The following is a 19,177-nucleotide window of genomic DNA, read 5'->3' as shown; positions in this document are numbered from 1 at the left end:
TTATTATTTCAATTATTATTATTATTATTTATTATTTATTGATTATTATTATTATTTATTACTTATTGATTATTATTATTGTTAATATTATTATTATTATTATTATTATTATTATTATTATTATTATTATTATTATTATTATTATTATTATTATTATTAAACTGAGCTGAGCTGAGCTGAACTGAACTGAATTTCAACGGAAGAGAACAGGCCCCTAGTCTAGTTAAAATTTAAAATAAGCCCTAGAAAGAGTGGAGAGGGTAGTAAAGTCAATAAACAAAAATTAGGGTTTGAACGAGACGTTGGGCTTTGCTGCAGTATTTGTGTTGTTTACCTTCAACAATTTCCAGTCCTTCACTGCCGAGCTATATACTCTCTTCTTCACAACTCGAAAACCTTTCTTCTTCGTCAGGAGAGAGAGAGAGAAAATCAAAGCAGCAGCAACAATGGAGTCAAGAGGTTTGACCCCGCAAGAGGAAGGCATCCAAATGATGCTTGCTGCTGATGTTCATCTTGGCACCAAAAATTGCGACTTTCAGATGGAACGTTACACCCACAAACGCCGTTCTGACGGTATATTTCTCTCTTATTCTGAATCAATTTATTGAGTTTTATGAGAATTAATCATATTAATTTTGTCTTGCATTTTGTTTATTAGATTTAAATCTGTGTTTAATTTTCTGGGGTTTACTTATTTTTTTGTTAGAACTGATTTAGAGTCATTATTGAGATAGAAATTGATGATATTGTTGATGGGATTTTATGGGTTTTTGAAACAAATGCAATGCTATTCAAAGGTGTTAATTTGGACTGGTTTCTGTATAAGAGGAATGTGGATGTGGTTATTACTTATTATGGATATTGCGTTTGCAATGCTGTTATAGTTTTGAGCTCATTTTTCTATTTGTTTGGAATTAATAGTCTCGTTGATTGTGTAATTTGATCTAGTAATGTGACGACTAAATGCGAAAAGTGGTGGTTTAGGCTGTACTGGTTGTAAGGAAGCATATAATATGGACATGCTGGGTTAGTCCTTTTTTATCTAATGCATTGAAGGGGTTTACCTAAGTATTCACACCCATTTCAATTGTCCAATATGTGGTTTGGTAGGCAAATGGAAGAGTCGATTCGATTGATTATAGATTTTGGCTTTAAAGTTTTATATTTGAATACTTTTAAACCAGTGTGTATGTTACCTAATTGTTGTGGAATAATGTATGACTAGTAGTAGAATACATACCCTGTTATGGTATATTGTTATTCAAGCTATATGACATGATGTTAAGGTGACCACTCTTTGAATTTTCATTCTTTGGTTATCTGTTAGTTCAAGCGAGCGGCATTCTAACAAACAAATATTCGTTTAAAAGTGTGTTGACATGGCCTTATTTGAATGTATATATGAAGAGAAGGTCGATTTTCCCTTTTTTTGATTGGTTTAGATGTTTTTAATTTTGTCTCCCCTGCAATATTTCAAATTTTTTGTGGATATTAGTTTCAGTATAATGGTTCAAATTCCTAAATATTATTGGAAGTTCTTGTAATTTACATATCTTTTTAAGATGCTACACCTTATCTTAACAATATCTACTATCAGGTATTCACATCATAAATTTGGGAAAGACTTGGGAAAAACTTCAATTGGCTGCCAGGGTTATTGTAGCTATTGAGAACCCTCAGGACATTATTGTTCAGTCAGCCAGGCCTTATGGTCAGAGAGCTGTGCTGAAGTTTGCTCAGTACACTGGAGCCCAGGCTATTGCAGGAAGGCATACTCCTGGAACCTTCACCAATCAGCTTCAGACCAGTTTCTGTGAACCTCGTCTTCTCATTCTGACTGATCCACGTACTGATCACCAGGTTATTGCCTCATCTACATGTGCTAACATTATTTTAAATTGTTGTCTTGTTCATTCTTCTGATGTATAGCATTGAATTGTCTTCAGCCTATCAAAGAGGGTGCTCTTGGAAATATCCCTACCATTGCTTTCTGTGACACTGATTCTCCTATGCGTTATGTTGACATTGCCATTCCCGCTAACAACAAGGGGAGGCACAGCATTGGTTGTTTGTATTGGCTACTGGCTAGGATGGTTCTTCAAATGCGTGGAACCATTGGCGTTGGACAGAAATGGGATGTTATGGTGAGTTTGCTTTGGGTGATTACTTTGTGGACATTGTATTGATGCCTTTTACGTAAAATTGTGTTTGTGATATTACCACCTCTTTATTTTGCAAAATGTGACGTGGCAAGGAATGTGGCTGACAACATTATATTTATCTGTCTCTGAATTTGCTCTTGTGGTAATTTAAGTACCAGAGACACAGTGCCACAAGTATTATAGGGTGAAACTAGTTACTTCTACCTCTTTGATTTGCGATTCACAAGAAGTAAAGCCAAGAATCTTGTAGTAATTGGGTACTTTGTCTGTTTAGCTGATGTCAATATGCCTACTTTGTCCAGGTTGACCTATTCTTCTTCCGAGAGCCAGAAGAGAAAAAAGAAACAGAAGAGCAAGAAGCTGTTGTTGCTGACTACGGAGACTATGGTGGTGCTGCTCTCATTGGAGACCAGTGGGCTTCTGCTCCACTTCCTGAGGGGATTGCTTCAGCTGTTCAAATTCCTCTAGTCTCTGATGCTGAGTGGGCTACTGCTCCAGGTAACTATATTTCTTTTTCTTTGTAGATGGCAAATTTCCTGTTGCGGCTGTTGAATTGTTGATTATGGAAAATCATTGGGAACCGTGAGCCTTATTATTAAATCTAACATATAGTGCTTTAACTTGATATTATTTACTTGATCAGTGGTTTGTCAGCATTTATTTCTCGAGTTGTGGATGATTTTACTCTTTCATGTACACTATATGCCTTTTATGGTGCATCTCAAGTCTCAACCATAGACCCATACATATGAATTTGCCTTTCTCGGATTGCAATTGCGGGGGACTGGTGAATTATCCCCTCTTCATAACGTTTTCACATTGGAATTCCACAACTGCAATCCGAGAAACGCAAATTATATGTGAAAGCAGTTCATTTTAAAATTATGTCAGAGTAACATTCCTATACCATATCTCATACCGCGAGTTAATCAACACTGTTCCCGTATATAGAATTAGCAAATCATTAAATTATACATCCAGTAGATGAAAGAGTTGGATTATGTATGTAGACTCACGAATCTTAGCTTTTGCTGCGTAAGTAGATGAGAGGAAACTGTGACGTGCCTAAAGTGATTGTTTTTGTTTGTGCTTTCTGCAGCTCCAGTAGCAGCAGCAGCAGCAGCAGTATCAGCAGAAGCTCCAGTATCTTCAATTTCCGAAGGTTGGGAAGAGGTTGCTGCTCCACCCGCTTCTGGATGGCAATAAGCAGTAGTTCAGAGAACAAAATCTATTTCCTCAAAAGGCAACCCTCAAAATTTTGGCATTGAATTAAAAGCTACACACTTTGATACACTAGTAGTTGTAGACAATGAAGTAATGTTACAGTGATTGTAATTCAATCAGTGTTTTTTTTTAATGAGATAGTTATCATCTATATGGAGTTTCAGAGATTAATGTCATTTTGTTATAGTATGTTAGTTTATATGTTAATGTGCTACTGTTATAATTATGATTTATTGTTAACCACGATTTTTTTCTTTATCCAAAGAAATTGTATCATCACATACAGTATTATCACACTTAAATTCAATCTGTCAGATGAATTTTTGAACTTTTAAATAATTGTATTTTGGGAAAAACTAATAAATTTGTGAATTGTGACAAGCTTAGTATGAATGAGTATGTTGTATTACCTCCGGTCCAAATTAGTTTCAACTATTTTCTTTTTGGGCCGGTCCACATTACTTGTAACTTTTTCATTTATTTCCTTTTTTAGTAACTTTTTAGTGGTAAAATTACCATTTTACCCTTGCTTTTTTTTTTATAAAACACCCTAATTACAAAACTGATTTTATCTAATTAGCTTAAACCCTAACATTAAGTTACCTATTTTCACCAAAATCAACCCCTTAACCACCAAAACCAATTCCATCCACTTTCATTTTCCTCCTCATCACCATTGTTCATCAAATTTCTACATCTTCCTCATCCTCATTTTTTTTTCTCTCTCCTCCTTCAACCATTCCTATTATTTTTCCAGATTTGTGGGTTTGTGGGATCGTGAGTGTGTGGGTTTGTGGCTTCGTGGGTTTGGTGGTGGTGGGTGGTTATTGCGGCTCGCCGGTGGGTTTCTGTGTTGGTTGTTTCGGCGGTTGGTGGGTTCAGTTGTGGTGGTTTCGGCGTTGGTTGTTTCGCAGTTGGTGGTTTCGGGGTTGGTTGTGTCGGCGGTGTTGGTTGGGGTTTCAAATCGGTGGGTTTCGGGGTTGGTGTTTCGGTGTTGGTGGTTTCGGTGTCGGTGGTTCAGGGGTCGTTGGGTTTCTGGGGTCGGTGGGTTTCTGGGGGTCGGTGGTTTGGTGGTCGTGGTGGAATCGGTGGGTTTGGGGTCGTTGGATTTCTGGGGTCGGTGGTTTGGTGGTTGTGGCTGGGTTGGCCGTGGCTGGGTTGGTGGTGGTGAGCTTCTTCTTTAAAATTGGGTTGATTTTTTTTTTTTAATTTTTATTTCTTGATTAATACTTAATTGTATACCCTTATCTTTCAATAAACATGCTTAGGAAATTTTGCCTCGGCCTCCGCAACCCCCCCCCCCCCCCCCCCCAAGTTGCAACTAAATTGGACCGGAGGTAGTATGTTGTAGTTTTTTCCTTCTCTTTTAAATTACGTTGCCATTAAAAAGAATATAGAGATACTTTTAACTTTTATCAAGACTCTAATATATCCCACATTAAATGAGATTTATGATACAAAAGATCAAACAAATTGATACATCTGGAAAAAAAAAAGTCACAATAGTATAGTTTACATTTTTTTTTTGAAGACAGTATTGTTTACATCATTGCAGGCAACATTGATAGAAGTTTGTACACCCATGTTAAAGTGTGCTGAATCTGATGCTTGTATCGCAACCATAATTGGCACAATTGCGAGGAGAAAACTTGGAGATGGAATAAAATATGGAGTATTTGAAATGAGGACAAGGATCAAATTTCCATTCTTTTGACATCTTTATTGCTCATCACTTATATACAGACAAATAATGTAGGTGCCCAATTTGGTCAGATATCATAAAATACACCAGGAATCCAATAGCGGTATTATGTAAAATTTTTGTTCAAACAATATTGAATTGCACAATAGGTCAGTAGCTAACTCGCTCAACCTTCCAAGTAAGCACCAAGAATTACTACCCTACCAAGGCATAAGCCATAAGATCTCATGGGGCACATGCTGTTGGTCTTGTTTTTATCAGTTTTCCCCCCAAATAGAATGCACTTTTTCACCATTAGATGATTCCCCACATGATGGTCTAGAAATCCGAGTGATATAAACAAACCAAACTCGAATGTGTCAATGGAGTTCGACAAAGAGGGCATTCAGGCTTTTCATTGCACCATTCCATGATGCAGTTCCTACATACAAAGCATGCAGACCCATCGCATAAGAAATATGAATAGAATAGGTTTAGGTAAGACTGTAAGAATAATCCTGTAGAGGAAAAGAAGCAATACCAACAAAATACATGGCCACAAGGTGTAGCAGTGGGATGCTCACGATTACCAAGACAAAGAGTGCACTTACTTGCTCCTTTAGCCTGATCAGAAAGAGGGTAGTATAAGTATGTAGTCTCAGAGAAGACGAAACATTAATACTGTATTACAGTTAGCAAGGAATAAAGTAGAAAGCAAAAGAAATTCTAATATGATTTTCAAATTTGACCAATGATAATTAGATCATGGCTATTTAGACAATTGTGTACAAAAAATTCGAAGGATAAAGCTGACACAATAATTTGTGTGTGTGTGTGTGTGTGTGTGTGTGTGTGTGTGCGTGTGTGTTTTTTTTCCCGTAAATAATCTCAGCATCAAATGAAGGTCAAATGATCACCTCAGATGATGTAGACTCAGCAAGGAAATTGGCTCTCTCTGACTCTGCAGTGATCAGGTCCCCTTCCTCATTCAGAACAGGCGCTCCTCTTCCTGCATAGCAGCATAGAAACAGTATGCTATTTAGTTAACAAACCATCCATTTGCATCATTATTGCATTTTCTTTTGCACATGGTTGTATAAGCTATAGTAGATTGAAGACAACCTCTTCAATTTTTATCCTAGGAAATCCAAGGTGAAAAGAGAGGAAGCTGATCCAACTAATGCCAAGATGATCAAAACGAGTAACAAATCATATAGTGTATAAACCTCTTATGAGTCTTATTAGCGTGCCTAAATGCCTTATAAATTGAAACAAATCATAAGACATAAAAGGTTCAAGGTAATTAAAAGGAACCTGCTGACTGTTGATAAGGCCCAAAAGACATCTGACTAGATGGACCTCCAAGGGAAGATAAATTGGTCTGCCGCAATCTTGCAGCAGCAATGACACATAACTGGATTAGAAGGAAAACTCCTAGTATTTGATATCTGCATCAGACCAGATTAAGAGGATTAGAACTAGATTGTAAAGCTAATACTATCATCTGGTGATTTCAAATTTTTAATATATCAGGTAGTTTCAAAGAGGCAACTTCTTTAGACTAGCATGCACGCAAAGGTAATACGAAAAAGTATTTGCTGATGCTCACATGTAAGGTAACATAATGCATCTGATGATGCTGTGCAAATCAAATAAAAGCGATATGTTTCACTTTTCCTTCTCAGAGATTATTATGTGCAGGACAAATCAGCAAAGTGCTCAACCCAACTCACTAATCCGTACCAAGGCTCCATTTATCCATTCATATGTTACAGTATAGCTCCTCTAAAGCAAAATTGATTGATGTACATAAAACATTCAAACACATGCAATGGCAGAAGTAACTTTATGGATATCTAATAATGAGATAAGCATGAAATACGGAAACATTTTTAAAAAAGGTCAATAACACACACAACTGGGACAAATGCAAGATTTTAGGGCCTCCATTCAAGAATATTACCACAAAACCGCTGCCATTTTGTATTCATAACACTTGTTCCCCCGAATCACAAAGAGTTTATGCCATATATGTCTTGAATCTCAATTACAAAGTGTAGTGCAATTAGCAAATAATGCATAAATGTCTTGAATCTCAATTACAATACAAAATAATTTCGATAATCTTTAATGAGACACATGAAAAACCAATGAAAGTATGAGATACCAACAAGAGTTCATCTTATTCAAGTTGAAGCAGAAAGAGAAGAAATTAAGTACGAGGTGCAATGCCAAAAACACACACACACACAAGCTAAATATTAAGATGATTAAGAAAATTGTGTAATACAGTTACCAATTACGTACTCGTAAAAGTAATATGCTTTAGTTCCCAAACTATCTTGGCACGCTTACCTTGGTCTTTGATTTGATGGTTTTCCAATGAACATGTAACGGATTCCGGATGCTCGTTTTGAGATATGATAGTAAAGTCCTGCAGTTGAGCAATATCAATAACATCACTAAATATCTGCAGTGTAATCATGCATAATAACTCCTCATATATAAATAATTTAAGTAAGCACCTTCAAAGTAGAAAAGCATAAGATTTGTTCGAAGAAACAGCTGCAAAACCTCACGTGCTACTGGGAGCACCTGAATACCACACAGTAATCATCACATTAGCACAAAGGCACTAGAATTTATCTACTTAAACAATAATATTGTGCTTGGCTCGTAAATAAAAGAGTTTAGTATCACAAAAGAGAAGATGTTCCATACTGTTGGCCATCTTTGAATTATGTACAGCCGCAATCTTCTAAATCTTTCTTTCAACCTAGAAAGGGATGATCTTGAGACCTGCGATGTGGACGATGTTGGGGTTTCACTGCCTGTTTGACTATTCAAAGGAGCATTGCTAACACTAAAATCATCAGAATGTGATTCAGTGAGGAACATGCCACGGGAAGCAATTCTGGAGCTGCATTAACAACAAAGCTCTTAAGACAAAACCAATCACCAGCATTAACAACAATGAGAAAGAAAAAGGTGTTCTACATGATTTAATCCAAGGAGCGTGAAAAAACCTCGTTCTTTCTGCAATGTAAGGAACTGCTGTCTGATAAAGAATAAATAATGCACGTCTTGCAGGAGTTGGAGGAAGTCCATAAGATCCAGCAATCTGCAATATCATCAATATAAAGTCATGCCAAAGTATCACATATATAGATTTTAAGACTTTTGACCTATACCCAAGATATCAGTTTAAAGGATAAAAATGGTTTTAGTAGTAAAATAAGAAAACAATGTGAAAATAACCAATTCTAAAAATTGATAATGACCAGCACAATTCAGAGAAGCAAAGAGCCAAAGATAGTGAAAATGATAAGACAGAGTTACATAACAAACAGCAGTAACTTGCTTGGCACATGAGATTCTTCTAAATTTTAAGAATACGTTCACTTGATACACCTAGCTCATACTAACAATGCTTAGGAAAATGCAAAAAACACCAGCATTAAATAAAATTTGGAGGCCGAAGGAGCATAAATGATACAAACATAGAACTTATTATGTTAAAAGATAATCAAAACCAAAGTTACCTGAGCTATATCACAGTACTCTTCTCCCAAAGTCTGCTGGCCCGCACCTGTTGTAAGAATATAATAAAGCATTTGGCCTAGAAGTTTTGTCTGCACAAAATTGATGTCCCATGGTAAGGGTCTCAATTGCTATACAATACATCAAGATTATGAACCACATATGTATGTATGAATTATATTTGGAGTACAAGGAAAGAGAGATATGCGTGAATATTCCCATGAAACCTATATTTCTCTAGGAATATCCCTAGCAACCTTCTCTTTTACTAAGTGCCATTATAAAACATTGCTTTGATTATATCCAATTCACAGGTACCCGTTTCCCCTTCTCCGTTTACTACTCCCACCTTATTACCTAGGGAGCTCCCTCCTCCATGATAAATTAAACTAAAATTAGAGGGCTCGGTGAAGCAAATTTCAGCAGCAGCAGCTATAATTTCTGTGACACTCAAAACAACCAACCTTACTACTACATGAGTACATGTAACTTCTTCCTAGGGAATATGCAATTAATCGCAGAGGAAGCTAATGCTCTCCATCACGGTACACCTTCAGCTCCAGACAGGTAACCGCAATCTTTTTATTAAAGCCGAAAATCTCCCTGTCCTTAATGCTGTTTTAGGAAACTAAACCCCTTACCTCCCCCCCCCCCCCCCCAACTGCCACACACTCCTTCAACTGAACAATTACTCGAAAATCATGTAAACCGAGCAGCAGATTCGATAACAATATACGAATGCAGCCCACCTAGTGACTTCTGTATTGTAATAAATCCCAAATCTCTTCAATTCTCCTAGCTAACTCATCAGATGTTCCCCAAATTTCTTAATCCTACCTTCTCTTTCCCCTAATTTAATTGATTGCAAATTTGAACATTAACTTCTCTTTCCCCCAATTTAATTTGATACCATTGCAATTTTGACATTAACTTGACTTTTTATTTTTCTATTCAGCAATTCATACAGTACAATCATCATCAAAATAAAACTAATAAAACTGAAAATTAGCATTGAACATATTGATAATAAATCAATAATACTAAGTAAGTGATAAACCTCGTACCTCACTATGGTAAGCAACAGCAATTCTAGCACCTGAAAACTCAACCAAAATACAAAAAATAATCTCTCTCAAAAAAAAAAAAAAAAAAAAAAAAAAAAGGAAAAGATTGGAGGAGAGAGAAAGAGAACCGAAGAGATGGCGGAAAGCATCGCGGCAAGCGTCGGAGACGAAGGAGGCGTAGTGGTCGTCTTTCTCGGCGGCTCTCATGATTTCCGGCTGAGCTGCTGCCGGAAACCCGCGTATTGGTTCTGGTTGGCCGCTGCTGGAGGTGGTTGTGGGCTCCATTCTTACTTCCTCTCCCATCTTACTCTCTCTTTCTCTCTCCTCTATATTTCTAATTCAAATTTTGATGACTTTTGTTTGGGTGATTAGATCAATTAGTATATGATACTCCCGGAGTACCTAATTTTGTAATCCAGGCCCAACCTAAATTAATGCGCTAAAACCCAACTAGAAGAAGCGCATGTGAAATTTTATTTTACGAAATAACAAATAAAGTAAATAAAATAACTTAAATTGTATATAAGAAAGATAGACTCAAAATCTCAAAATCAAACCATTTTATTTATCTCTCCACTCACTTTTCTTTTTTCTCTTTCTCAGTTTGAAATTACAGTTTCTCCAATTGAAATGGAGTGAAAAATCTTTAATTGCATGTCTGCAAAATATTGAAGACAAAATTCCTACTCAAGCAAGCCCAAAACTAACATAAATTAATACTTGAAGTAAGTTTTTAAATAATTGTAAATTATTTTGCTAATTAGCTTTGAATTTGTGATAATTTTGTATTTTTAAAAATTTAATATGCAATTAATACATGGAGATATGATGTAGTAGATGAAAATGAAAAAGGAGATAAACAAATTTCGCTTCTACATTTTTATTTTTGGCTACTGTTATCTCAAGATAATATTACTGTTCTTTAGATCTTATGTTATTTTGTGTTTAATTTGTGTTATTTTAGTCTTTGAAAGTAGTGGTGGGGAATGTTATTTTGTAATTTAAATGAAATTATTTTACTTAAAACCTAATGTTATTTTGCTTCTTAGGCTTCTGTTATTCAATTGCGTTCTTGTGTTATTTTGTTAAAACCATGTGTTATTTTATAGTCACCATATGTTATTTTGATAAATATAATTATGTTACTAAATTTTTCGTGCCTACAATTGTGTTACTTTGTATATAATCTTATGTTATTCTTTCAATATTTTTATGTTATTCTGTACATTTAGTTTTATTCTACTGCTTTTGTTTGATTGTCTTCTTCGCACTTATCTCCTTCTTTAATCTGCCATCATTAATGGCATTCCAATATGCTTTTTGAGTTTCTCTCTCCTTTTTTTTTTCCCCTTTCCCCATCTTAATTGACTGATTTAGGGTATTATAATCCTTAATTTTTATCAAATTTTCTCTCTTCTGTTCTCGTTTGGGGATATCTTTTTTTTTTTTTTTAACAATTGTGAAGTTTTAATCCCGGAGTACCGTGAGCATTGTACTTCGGGAGTACGATAGAAATTGCGTGATTCGATGCTGAAATTTGTAAATTTGGTTAAGGTTTTTTTTAGTGGTAAAATGAAGTTGGAGTTGGGACTTAAGGTAACTACTTAAGCTCCATCGATCATTTGACTTACTAAAACCTGAACCCCAAACGTTATATCTTTAAAACACATCGCAATTTTCTAATTATTAACAACACTAAACCGTAAAATTATGGTTTGATGCGGTTGAGATCGCACTTTGAATATCCCTAACTAAAAGATACAACTCATATGACTATACAAGTACTTCACATCCATGTATCATGTATGAGTTAGACCGTGATTCAACAAATAATGAGTAGATTAATGAACATTAAGATGAAATCTAGAGTTAATGAATTAGGATTACAAACCAATATACAGAGTAATGATGTTTTTATGAAATAGTTTATTACCCTAAAAAGATTAGATGATTTCCAATTAGGAGGCTCTTCCAAAAAAAAAAAAAAAAATCACACATAGTCCCTAATATATATATATAGTCCCTAAATTAAGGAATCATTACATGATATCCATTCATTAATTAGCAAAAGAAAAAGAAAAAAAGCGCCGTTGCCGGGGATCGAACCCGGGTCACCCGCGTGACAGGCGGGAATACTTACCACTATACTACAACGACATTGTTGATTATAAAAGTGAACGTTAACTATTTAGCTTTAGAATTAAGTTATTGTAGCTTATGAACCACAAATTGAATGGCCAAAAATTTTCATTCGTAGATAGACCATTCCTACAAGCCACAAGCTTCACTCTCTCTCTCACTACCAATAACCTCAACTAAGATAATTACAGTCAATTCTAAAACAAAGAGGGAGATGGCAATGTCCGCAACGACGGCAGCGTATATGCCTCACAGGGAATTGATGCCAACACTATTAAAACCAACCTATAGCACTACCCTTTTTGTGTTGAATAATAACATTACTAATAATAATGCTAATGTTGTTAGCACCAACAACTATGTTACACTTACACGAAAGGCGGTATGTTGGAGGTTTCTAGCAAGGAGCTCTGATGATGGGTCGGAGACAACTGCGACTGCCTCGGACGAGTCATGGGAAGGAGAAGGTGAAAGCAGTCAAATAGAAATGCCTAAAGGACCTCCTTCTCTCATTTCTCCCCTTAATGTTGAGAAGGCTCTTCGTGGCATTGGTAATTCATCCTTTCTAAATTATTTCTTCCATTGAAATACTACGTATTTGATCTAGTGATCATCATTCACATATATTCTTTGTCTATTTATTTTCAATAGGTCTTGTATACAACTAGTGGTCTCGCTATGTGCACTTAGTGTATTCGTATAAAACAAATTTACATTATTTACGTCGATTACATAAAAGCAATTCAACATTAAAATTCATAAAAATCTGAAATTTATGTTATCAAACATCAACCTTATAATGGGGTGATAGAGTTTATCTATCGACTTTATCATCTAAGCTTTTGGTTGGGAGGGTCCTCTAACATATAGTGATATCAAACAATAACTTTGTAATAGGGTGAAAAAACGACACCCTTTTGTCATTCCCTCTTAAGGGACGCAATGTATCCGTGAACATTTCGTAATGAAGGATCAAATGTAGTTAAATGGACAGCAAATAGGCCACATATATGCTTATTAAATGTAATGTGATCGAGCCTATTAATCAGTCTATATATATATGAAAAGAATCATGAATTTAATAGTGAGTCGATAATTGACAGGCAATAAACGAACAAAGAAAAATGAGAAAGGAGAGAGATGTAGACAAAAGGGGCAGGACTTGAAGTAGTCTAGGCAGCAAGCATTTCAGGAGCTGCCCAAAGAAACAGAAATTAATTAGAAACAGAATAAATTAGGATTCGTTTGACATTGCCGTGATTTTCTGTTTTTATGTTTTTTGTTTTTAAAACTTATATGATATTTGTCATATATTGAAACAAAAATTAGACAAAATTATTAAAATCATGATAATTTTGAAAACTGACAATAGAAAAGTGAAAACGCATTTTATTGTTTCCTGTTTTTGGTTTTCTGAAAATAAAAAAAATGTCAAACAAACCCTTAAGTGTTGGTTTTTTCATCTGATACAAAACTAAGTAAGCTCAAAAGTAGTTTAAGTATTTCCCAATCATTTTAGCTGAAGCTTGTACCTAATGGCCTGATAAAACCATGGTTTAGAATGGTGCAGCAATTACAGATGTAGACCATTATGCTAATCTGGGGCTTCGACGAGGATGCAGCTATGATCAGGTATATATTGTCCCTATTTCACGTGTATAATACATATATTCGATCGTGTGTGCACGTATGTTACTTCTTAAATTTCCCGTGTCAAATTACCTTAGTATAACTTCATCTATTTCTCAACACACGTATCAACTTGATTTCATTACTATATATAAACTTAAATATAACAACGTTTTATTGTTCGAATAATTTTAAAATACTGTCACTATTCTGTTTAATATATAAGATATTCTTTTACAATACGAGCCTCCTCTTATTTTTATTTTTTTTTTCCTAATACTTCTATATCATTATAGTTTTTTCAATGATTATAATATAACTATGCGCTGACAAGCATAAAAGTCAAAATGATTGAGAGATAGAGAACTATGTATGGTGTACATATGCTCTATACGAAGCTAACTTTGATAACACTTAAAACTACATTTTCCTTGTATAATTGAGTAGGTAAGAGCTGCATACGAGACTAAAGTCAAGGAAATTTCAAGCCAAGAGATGGACGAGGAAGAACTCAACAAAGAATTGGAGCTTCTAAAGGTAACAAAAAGTTAGGAAAAAGTTGACTAAAGTCATCTATTTGTCAACTACATAAAAGATGATGACAATGTTATTAATTTACTACGTATGTATTTATCATTATAACATATTCAATTCTCTAGATCAATTTTTTATCCTTTGGTAATAATTTATGAGCTCCAAAATGTGTTTAATTATTTTGTTATATAGAAACTAAAGATAAATTTTGATGGTTTATAGGAATCGTATGCTATATTGTCTTCTGAAGATGAAAGGAGGTTATTTGATTGGAGCTTAGCAAGGAGTGGTAATCCAGAGAGATATACATGGCCATTTGAGGTTGACATAACACAAACCTCTGATTACGGCACTCCTCCTCAACAGGTAACTATACTAACACAATTATTTGTATTACCCGATCTGATGTATTAATTATTACAGACATCCGCTTCATAATAATCGCAACAATTTGACGATTTTTGCACTATTTACATGCTTACCTTAGGTATGTTTTTGACAATATATATATATATATATATATATAAAACACCTATTGCCATGTAAAAAAAGTTGAATTAGTGTTTCACTTTTTATGTATATATTCATTATATTACAAATATAAATAGTTAAAGTTAGTGTTTAACACAAATTTGAATTTATGTTTTACATATTCATTATATATAAACCATATATTGCCATGTAAAAAAAAATAAAAATAAAAAAAGAATTAGTGTTTAACTTTTTATGTATATATTCGTTATATTGACATGTGTATTAGTCAAAGTGTTGTGATTATTATAAAACGGAGGAAATGATCACACAAAATACATTAAAATTGATAAAATTTTGCTAACTCCATAGACAAAAGTTGCAACGGTTAAAAATAATCTTTGTAAGTAGTATTAAAAATATTTCATAATATAATTTAACATAGAGTCATCACATTTTGAGAGAAACTAATGGTAAAACAAATTAACCTTTAAAACAAAATTGATAAATATTCATGAAAACGTTTTTATAAATTATTAATTTTAATTAATTGTCGCAGGAACCTGAAGATGTCGGACCTACGATCGCAGTAGGATACTTCATCTTAGGCTGGTTGATATTATCTTTCATTACATCCATTGCCCTCAACCGTTAGAAAGTATGCTTATTTCTTTCCATTTTTTTTATCTTGTAAGTTGTAATCCATATTATCTTGTAAATATGCATTGTATAATGTTAACCATATACTATAATATACAAGTATGAATTAAAATCAATGTTATTTATGCAATTATGCTCCACCACAAATCATTTCACTTTCACGTATTTAAAAAGCATAGTAATACAAGATGTTATACTCTCTGTCTTATCAAATTAGTTTTGTTTCTCTTTGTCGAAAAAAAAAAAAAAAAGGTTTTGTTTATAGTATACGTATACTATTTTAATCAGTTTTTAAAAACTTATCCTATTACCAATGAGGAATAATTGCCTACAATCAACTCATAAAATTCATGTTAGTAACACCACAGATCATTGAACACTCTTCATTTTATTCACAATTCATATAATGTAATTTTTAATTTATAACAAAATTAGGTACTGTATCATACATAGTGATTTTCACTATTTATTATTATAATTATATTAATTATTTAATTGAAAAATAAGATTAAAAAAATTCATAATTACAAAAATTAAAATAAAATTTAATTATACTAAAGAAAATAGTGAGAGTAACCTAACATAAAGGTCAACACAAAGTTTTATATCACCGTACGGCCAGCCACATTTTTTTTTAATATTATATTTTCTCTTTCTCTTTTCTATCTCCGCTCCTCCATTTTCTCGTCTTCATTTCTCTCTCCTCTTTTCTTCTTCGATCTAACAACCGTTGTCGTCGTGGGTTAGGGTTGGTCACGGTTAGGGTGGTTTTGTCGTCATGGGTTAGGGACAGATCTGGGTATGGTTATTAGTTTGGTTAGGGTGGGTTTAGGGTGTGGGTTCGAGTTCGGGTTCGATCAAGGTTAGGGTAGTTTTGGGTAATGGGTTTATGTGGGTGTGGATCTGGGTTAAGGGTCGGTGGTGTGGGTTGGGGGTAGGTGGCATGGGTTAGGGGTTGGTGGTGTGGTCTTTGAGGGTTGGGGCTATTGGTGTGGGGCAGTGGTTTATGTGATGAGTGAGGTGGAGCAGGTGGTGGTGTGGTGGAGTTTAAGGCTTTGAGGTGGTTACTAGGGGTTAGTAGGCCGGTCAGGAGTTACTACTTACTAGGGTTACTAGGTCGGTCAGGGGTTATTAGAGGTATATAAGTCGAGGGCTACTCGATCAGGGGTAACTAAGTCAGTCAGGTTACTTTTTCTAAAAGTTACTTGTTAGCTGACGTGGCACCCTATCGTACCGTGTGGCTTGCCGCACCATAAACTTGTTGTAATGTCAAAGCATATCAAAACTCTCACGTCTCCTCTTCTCTTCTTATGTACTTTTAATCATTAGTTCTAAAAAATTTAGAACTTCCTTATTTCCCACGCAAAAACCAAAAAAAACTTTGTATTACGGGACAAAGGGAGTAATATATAAATTAAATACTTATGGGGTATAATTTTATTATCTTAAATAAGTTGTACTCTCTCTATTTTTAAATATTTGCCCCACTTTTCTTTTCTGGTCGTTTTTAAATACTTGCTCCATTTTTTTTATTTGAAAAGCTTTTACAATATTTAATTAATTTCCCTCACCAAGTAGACCCAACAATATTAGTTCCATATTTTTCTCCTTCAATTCTCTCCACTACTTTTGGGTTTTTACAATTTTTTTATTTTTCCACCAAGTCCACTACCTCCATATTTTATTACTTTATTCAATTTCTCCTAAAACTCACGCATGGAGAAATGGATCAAATATTTAAAAATAGAGAGAGTAGTTGCCAATACAAAAGATTTAAAAAAAAAAATAAATAGAATACATTTATTTTTGGAAAACCGTTTTTAAAGGGAAAAAATAACACCATGTTATAGTAGTATGTTATGATTATATCTATTCAAAAAGAAAAAATGTTATGATTATATCATGACTTGTCATAAAGACCTTCCACAAACTCTTTCTTACTCATTAAAATTTTTATTTCCAATCTTATACGTACATAGTACTTACTAAAAAGACCTCCTACGTTCTCAAGTCTAATTGAATGATAATTTGGTGTAATCTCAACATGTCAACTTATTATAATTCTTTATTCAAAAAAAAAAAAAAAAAAAAAAAATTATTATAATTCTTACTCCGTATTAATTTTAATTAAAATAATAATAATAATGGTTAAACATGTGAATCAGAGAATAACATAAGTTCATTAAAAAGTTTGTTATAGACCTTATAGTGTCAACTTCATATCATTGTTCTTAAGAGATATTTTTTACACTTACTTACATGGTTAATAATTACTCCATAACATAAGAAACATAAAGTTATAAGTCTTATAACTAAACCTGAACTTATTTATTACTCCGTATGTTATTACTCAATTTGAACAGAATAAGTAAAGTGGTACTTTTAATCAAGTAAAAAAGGGAACTCCATACTCCGTCCATTCCGTTCGTCAAGGTTCCTCTTATACAAATCTGTTTGTCCAGGTCTCTAATAAGATCTTTCCGCCTTTCTTTCATTAAGGTATTATCAATCAAACATTTCGAACAAGAACAAGCGACTTATTTCGTTTTTTTTAATCAATCTTACCACTTCTGATTACTATAAGTCTAAAATCTCAGCTAAAAATTACTCGTATTATATACACCGTTTATGTATGATGCACAACATTGTAAATTTGTAGTGTTGTTCATTCAATCATTTAAAGGGAAAATCCAAGTTTATAAGAGAGATCATGATTATCTCGGGCAGTGGCGGATCCACGTTGATGCCTGGGGGGCACGTGCTACACCCTCCCAAAAAAAAAAAAAAAAAACTCTGTTTTTATGAAAAAAGCGCTCATTAAAATTATATAAAGATTACAATCTGTACTTATGTTAACTATCTTCAGCATTGCTTCAGTGGTAGAGGGTTGTAAGGAGAGTCATATTTGTTTTCAAGGTCAAGGGTTCAAGACCTCTTAGCAGTTTTTTTTTTTTTTTTTTTTTTTTTCCCTTCTTTAACCCAAATGAATTTCCACTTTCCTCTACTTTCATCAACACAAGGATAAGCTAGAACTATGTTTCCAAGATATATTTTTTTTCCTTTTAATTTTTACACCTTTTATAACACAAAGTTTCGTATACGGCTGGTCGTACCGTGCGGCCAGCCATATATATATATATATATATATATATATATATATATATATATATATATATATATATATATATATATATATATATATATATATATTTTCATTTTCTCTCTCCTCTCTCTTTCCTATCCTCTCCTCCAAGCTTCAAAACGTCGTTGCCGTCACCATCTTTGCTGTCGTCGAAGCTCCTCGAAGCTCCAAACCAACCAGACCTCCGTCGTCGTCGTCTTCGTCTTCACCTTTGCCGGCGAAAGCTTCAAACGAACCTGACCTCCATCGCCGTCGTATTCGCTTCATCTTTGCCAGCGAAATCAACCAAATCGACCTTCATCTCCGCCATCGTCTTCATGTTTGTGGTGAATTGCAGATTTGAAGTGAGATTATGAGGAATTGCTTGAAGCTCCAAACCCTAAAATTTCCCCCAAATTTCGAAGCTCCATTTTTCGATCTAGTGAGGTGGTCGATCTGGTTGCGCGGGTTGTGAGGAGGGTGAGGTGGTCGATCAGGTGCGGTGGTCAGGTGTGGGTTGCTGGGCGTGGTTGGTGTGGGTGGTTTTGGGATCGGAGTTGCTGGTGGTTAGGGTGGGTTTTAGGATCGGAGTGGGTATGGGTTGTTGTGTGTTGCTGGTGGTTCATTGTGTGGGTTGGTAGGCGCAATTGGTGGGCGTGGTTAATGTGGGTTGCTGGTGGTTGGTGGGAGAGGTTGGTGGTTGCTGATGGTTAGGGTAGTTTTGGGGATCAGAGTTGGCGGCAACATGGTTGCTGGTGGCGTGGGGTCGTGAGTACAAGAGGTGGTGGTGGTGTGGTGAAGTTTAAGGCTTTGAGGTGGTGTAGGATTAGGGGTTACTTACTTGGTTAGGGGTTACTATGGGGGTTACTAAGGGGTTACTAGTTCCGGTCAGGGGTTACTAAGGGGGTTACTAGGTCTGGTTAGGGGTTACTTGGTACGATCAGGGGTTACT

The 19,177-nt window shown here is 34.6% G+C and overlaps 3 protein-coding genes and 1 non-coding gene across 4 annotated transcripts; 2 read left to right on the top strand and 2 right to left on the bottom strand.

Moving 5' to 3' along the window:
- Positions 1-329: 329 nt before the first annotated feature.
- Positions 330-3,644, top strand: LOC145642040 (small ribosomal subunit protein uS2y-like). The gene is made up of 5 exons (XM_081693110.1): positions 330-573; positions 1,598-1,860; positions 1,947-2,144; positions 2,465-2,660; positions 3,262-3,644. Exons 1-5 carry the CDS (start codon positions 447-449, stop codon positions 3,366-3,368), a joined length of 891 nt encoding a protein of 296 aa, XP_081549236.1. The 5' UTR covers positions 330-446; the 3' UTR covers positions 3,369-3,644.
- A 1,447-nt stretch (positions 3,645-5,091) lies between these two features.
- LOC145556311 (peroxisome biogenesis factor 10-like) lies at positions 5,092-10,039 on the bottom strand. Its single transcript, XM_081617964.1, has 11 exons — positions 9,800-10,039; positions 9,672-9,703; positions 8,610-8,699; positions 8,094-8,188; positions 7,789-7,987; positions 7,593-7,662; positions 7,423-7,501; positions 6,382-6,515; positions 5,985-6,076; positions 5,609-5,691; positions 5,092-5,509 (listed from the first exon to the last, which is right to left on the bottom strand). Exons 1-11 carry the CDS (start codon positions 9,972-9,974, stop codon positions 5,407-5,409), a joined length of 1,152 nt encoding a protein of 383 aa, XP_081474090.1. The 5' UTR covers positions 9,975-10,039; the 3' UTR covers positions 5,092-5,406.
- A 1,717-nt stretch (positions 10,040-11,756) lies between these two features.
- On the bottom strand, positions 11,757-11,828 carry TRNAD-GUC (transfer RNA aspartic acid (anticodon GUC)). The gene has a single exon. It is a non-coding gene; the product is annotated as a tRNA-Asp (tRNA).
- An 81-nt stretch (positions 11,829-11,909) lies between these two features.
- On the top strand, positions 11,910-15,220 carry LOC145556310 (NAD(P)H-quinone oxidoreductase subunit U, chloroplastic-like). The gene is made up of 5 exons (XM_081617963.1): positions 11,910-12,361; positions 13,381-13,442; positions 13,887-13,976; positions 14,196-14,339; positions 15,004-15,220. Exons 1-5 carry the CDS (start codon positions 12,025-12,027, stop codon positions 15,097-15,099), a joined length of 729 nt encoding a protein of 242 aa, XP_081474089.1. The 5' UTR covers positions 11,910-12,024; the 3' UTR covers positions 15,100-15,220.
- Positions 15,221-19,177: the final 3,957 nt, after the last annotated feature.

The sequence above is a fragment of the Chenopodium album genome, chromosome 8 (genome assembly GCF_948465745.1).
Source record: "Chenopodium album chromosome 8, dcCheAlbu1.1, whole genome shotgun sequence".
NCBI classification, from domain to species: domain Eukaryota; kingdom Viridiplantae; phylum Streptophyta; class Magnoliopsida; order Caryophyllales; family Amaranthaceae; genus Chenopodium; species Chenopodium album.
Note: the sequence above shows the minus strand (reverse complement) of the source record. Positions and strands in the feature narration are given on the sequence as shown.

Bases quoted from the DNA above. Each gene is read 5' to 3' on its own strand.
- LOC145556311 (XM_081617964.1), bottom strand. From the start codon at position 9,974: ATGGGAGAGGAAGTAAGAATGGAGCCCACAACCACCTCCAGCAGCGGC. The intron at 7,663-7,788 runs GTATGGAACATC...TGTGGTATTCAG, and splicing joins TAATTCAAAGATGGCCAACA to GTGCTCCCAGTAGCACGTGA. The intron at 6,077-6,381 runs GTTCCTTTTAAT...GCTGCTATGCAG, and splicing joins GCCTTATCAACAGTCAGCAG to GAAGAGGAGCGCCTGTTCTG.
- LOC145556310 (XM_081617963.1), top strand. From the start codon at position 12,025: ATGGCAATGTCCGCAACGACGGCAGCGTATATGCCTCACAGGGAATTG. The intron at 13,443-13,886 runs GTATATATTGTC...ATAATTGAGTAG, and splicing joins GAGGATGCAGCTATGATCAG to GTAAGAGCTGCATACGAGAC. The intron at 13,977-14,195 runs GTAACAAAAAGT...GATGGTTTATAG, and splicing joins AAGAATTGGAGCTTCTAAAG to GAATCGTATGCTATATTGTC.
- LOC145642040 (XM_081693110.1), top strand. From the start codon at position 447: ATGGAGTCAAGAGGTTTGACCCCGCAAGAGGAAGGCATCCAAATGATG. The intron at 574-1,597 runs GTATATTTCTCT...ATCTACTATCAG, and splicing joins CCACAAACGCCGTTCTGACG to GTATTCACATCATAAATTTG. The intron at 2,145-2,464 runs GTGAGTTTGCTT...TACTTTGTCCAG, and splicing joins GACAGAAATGGGATGTTATG to GTTGACCTATTCTTCTTCCG.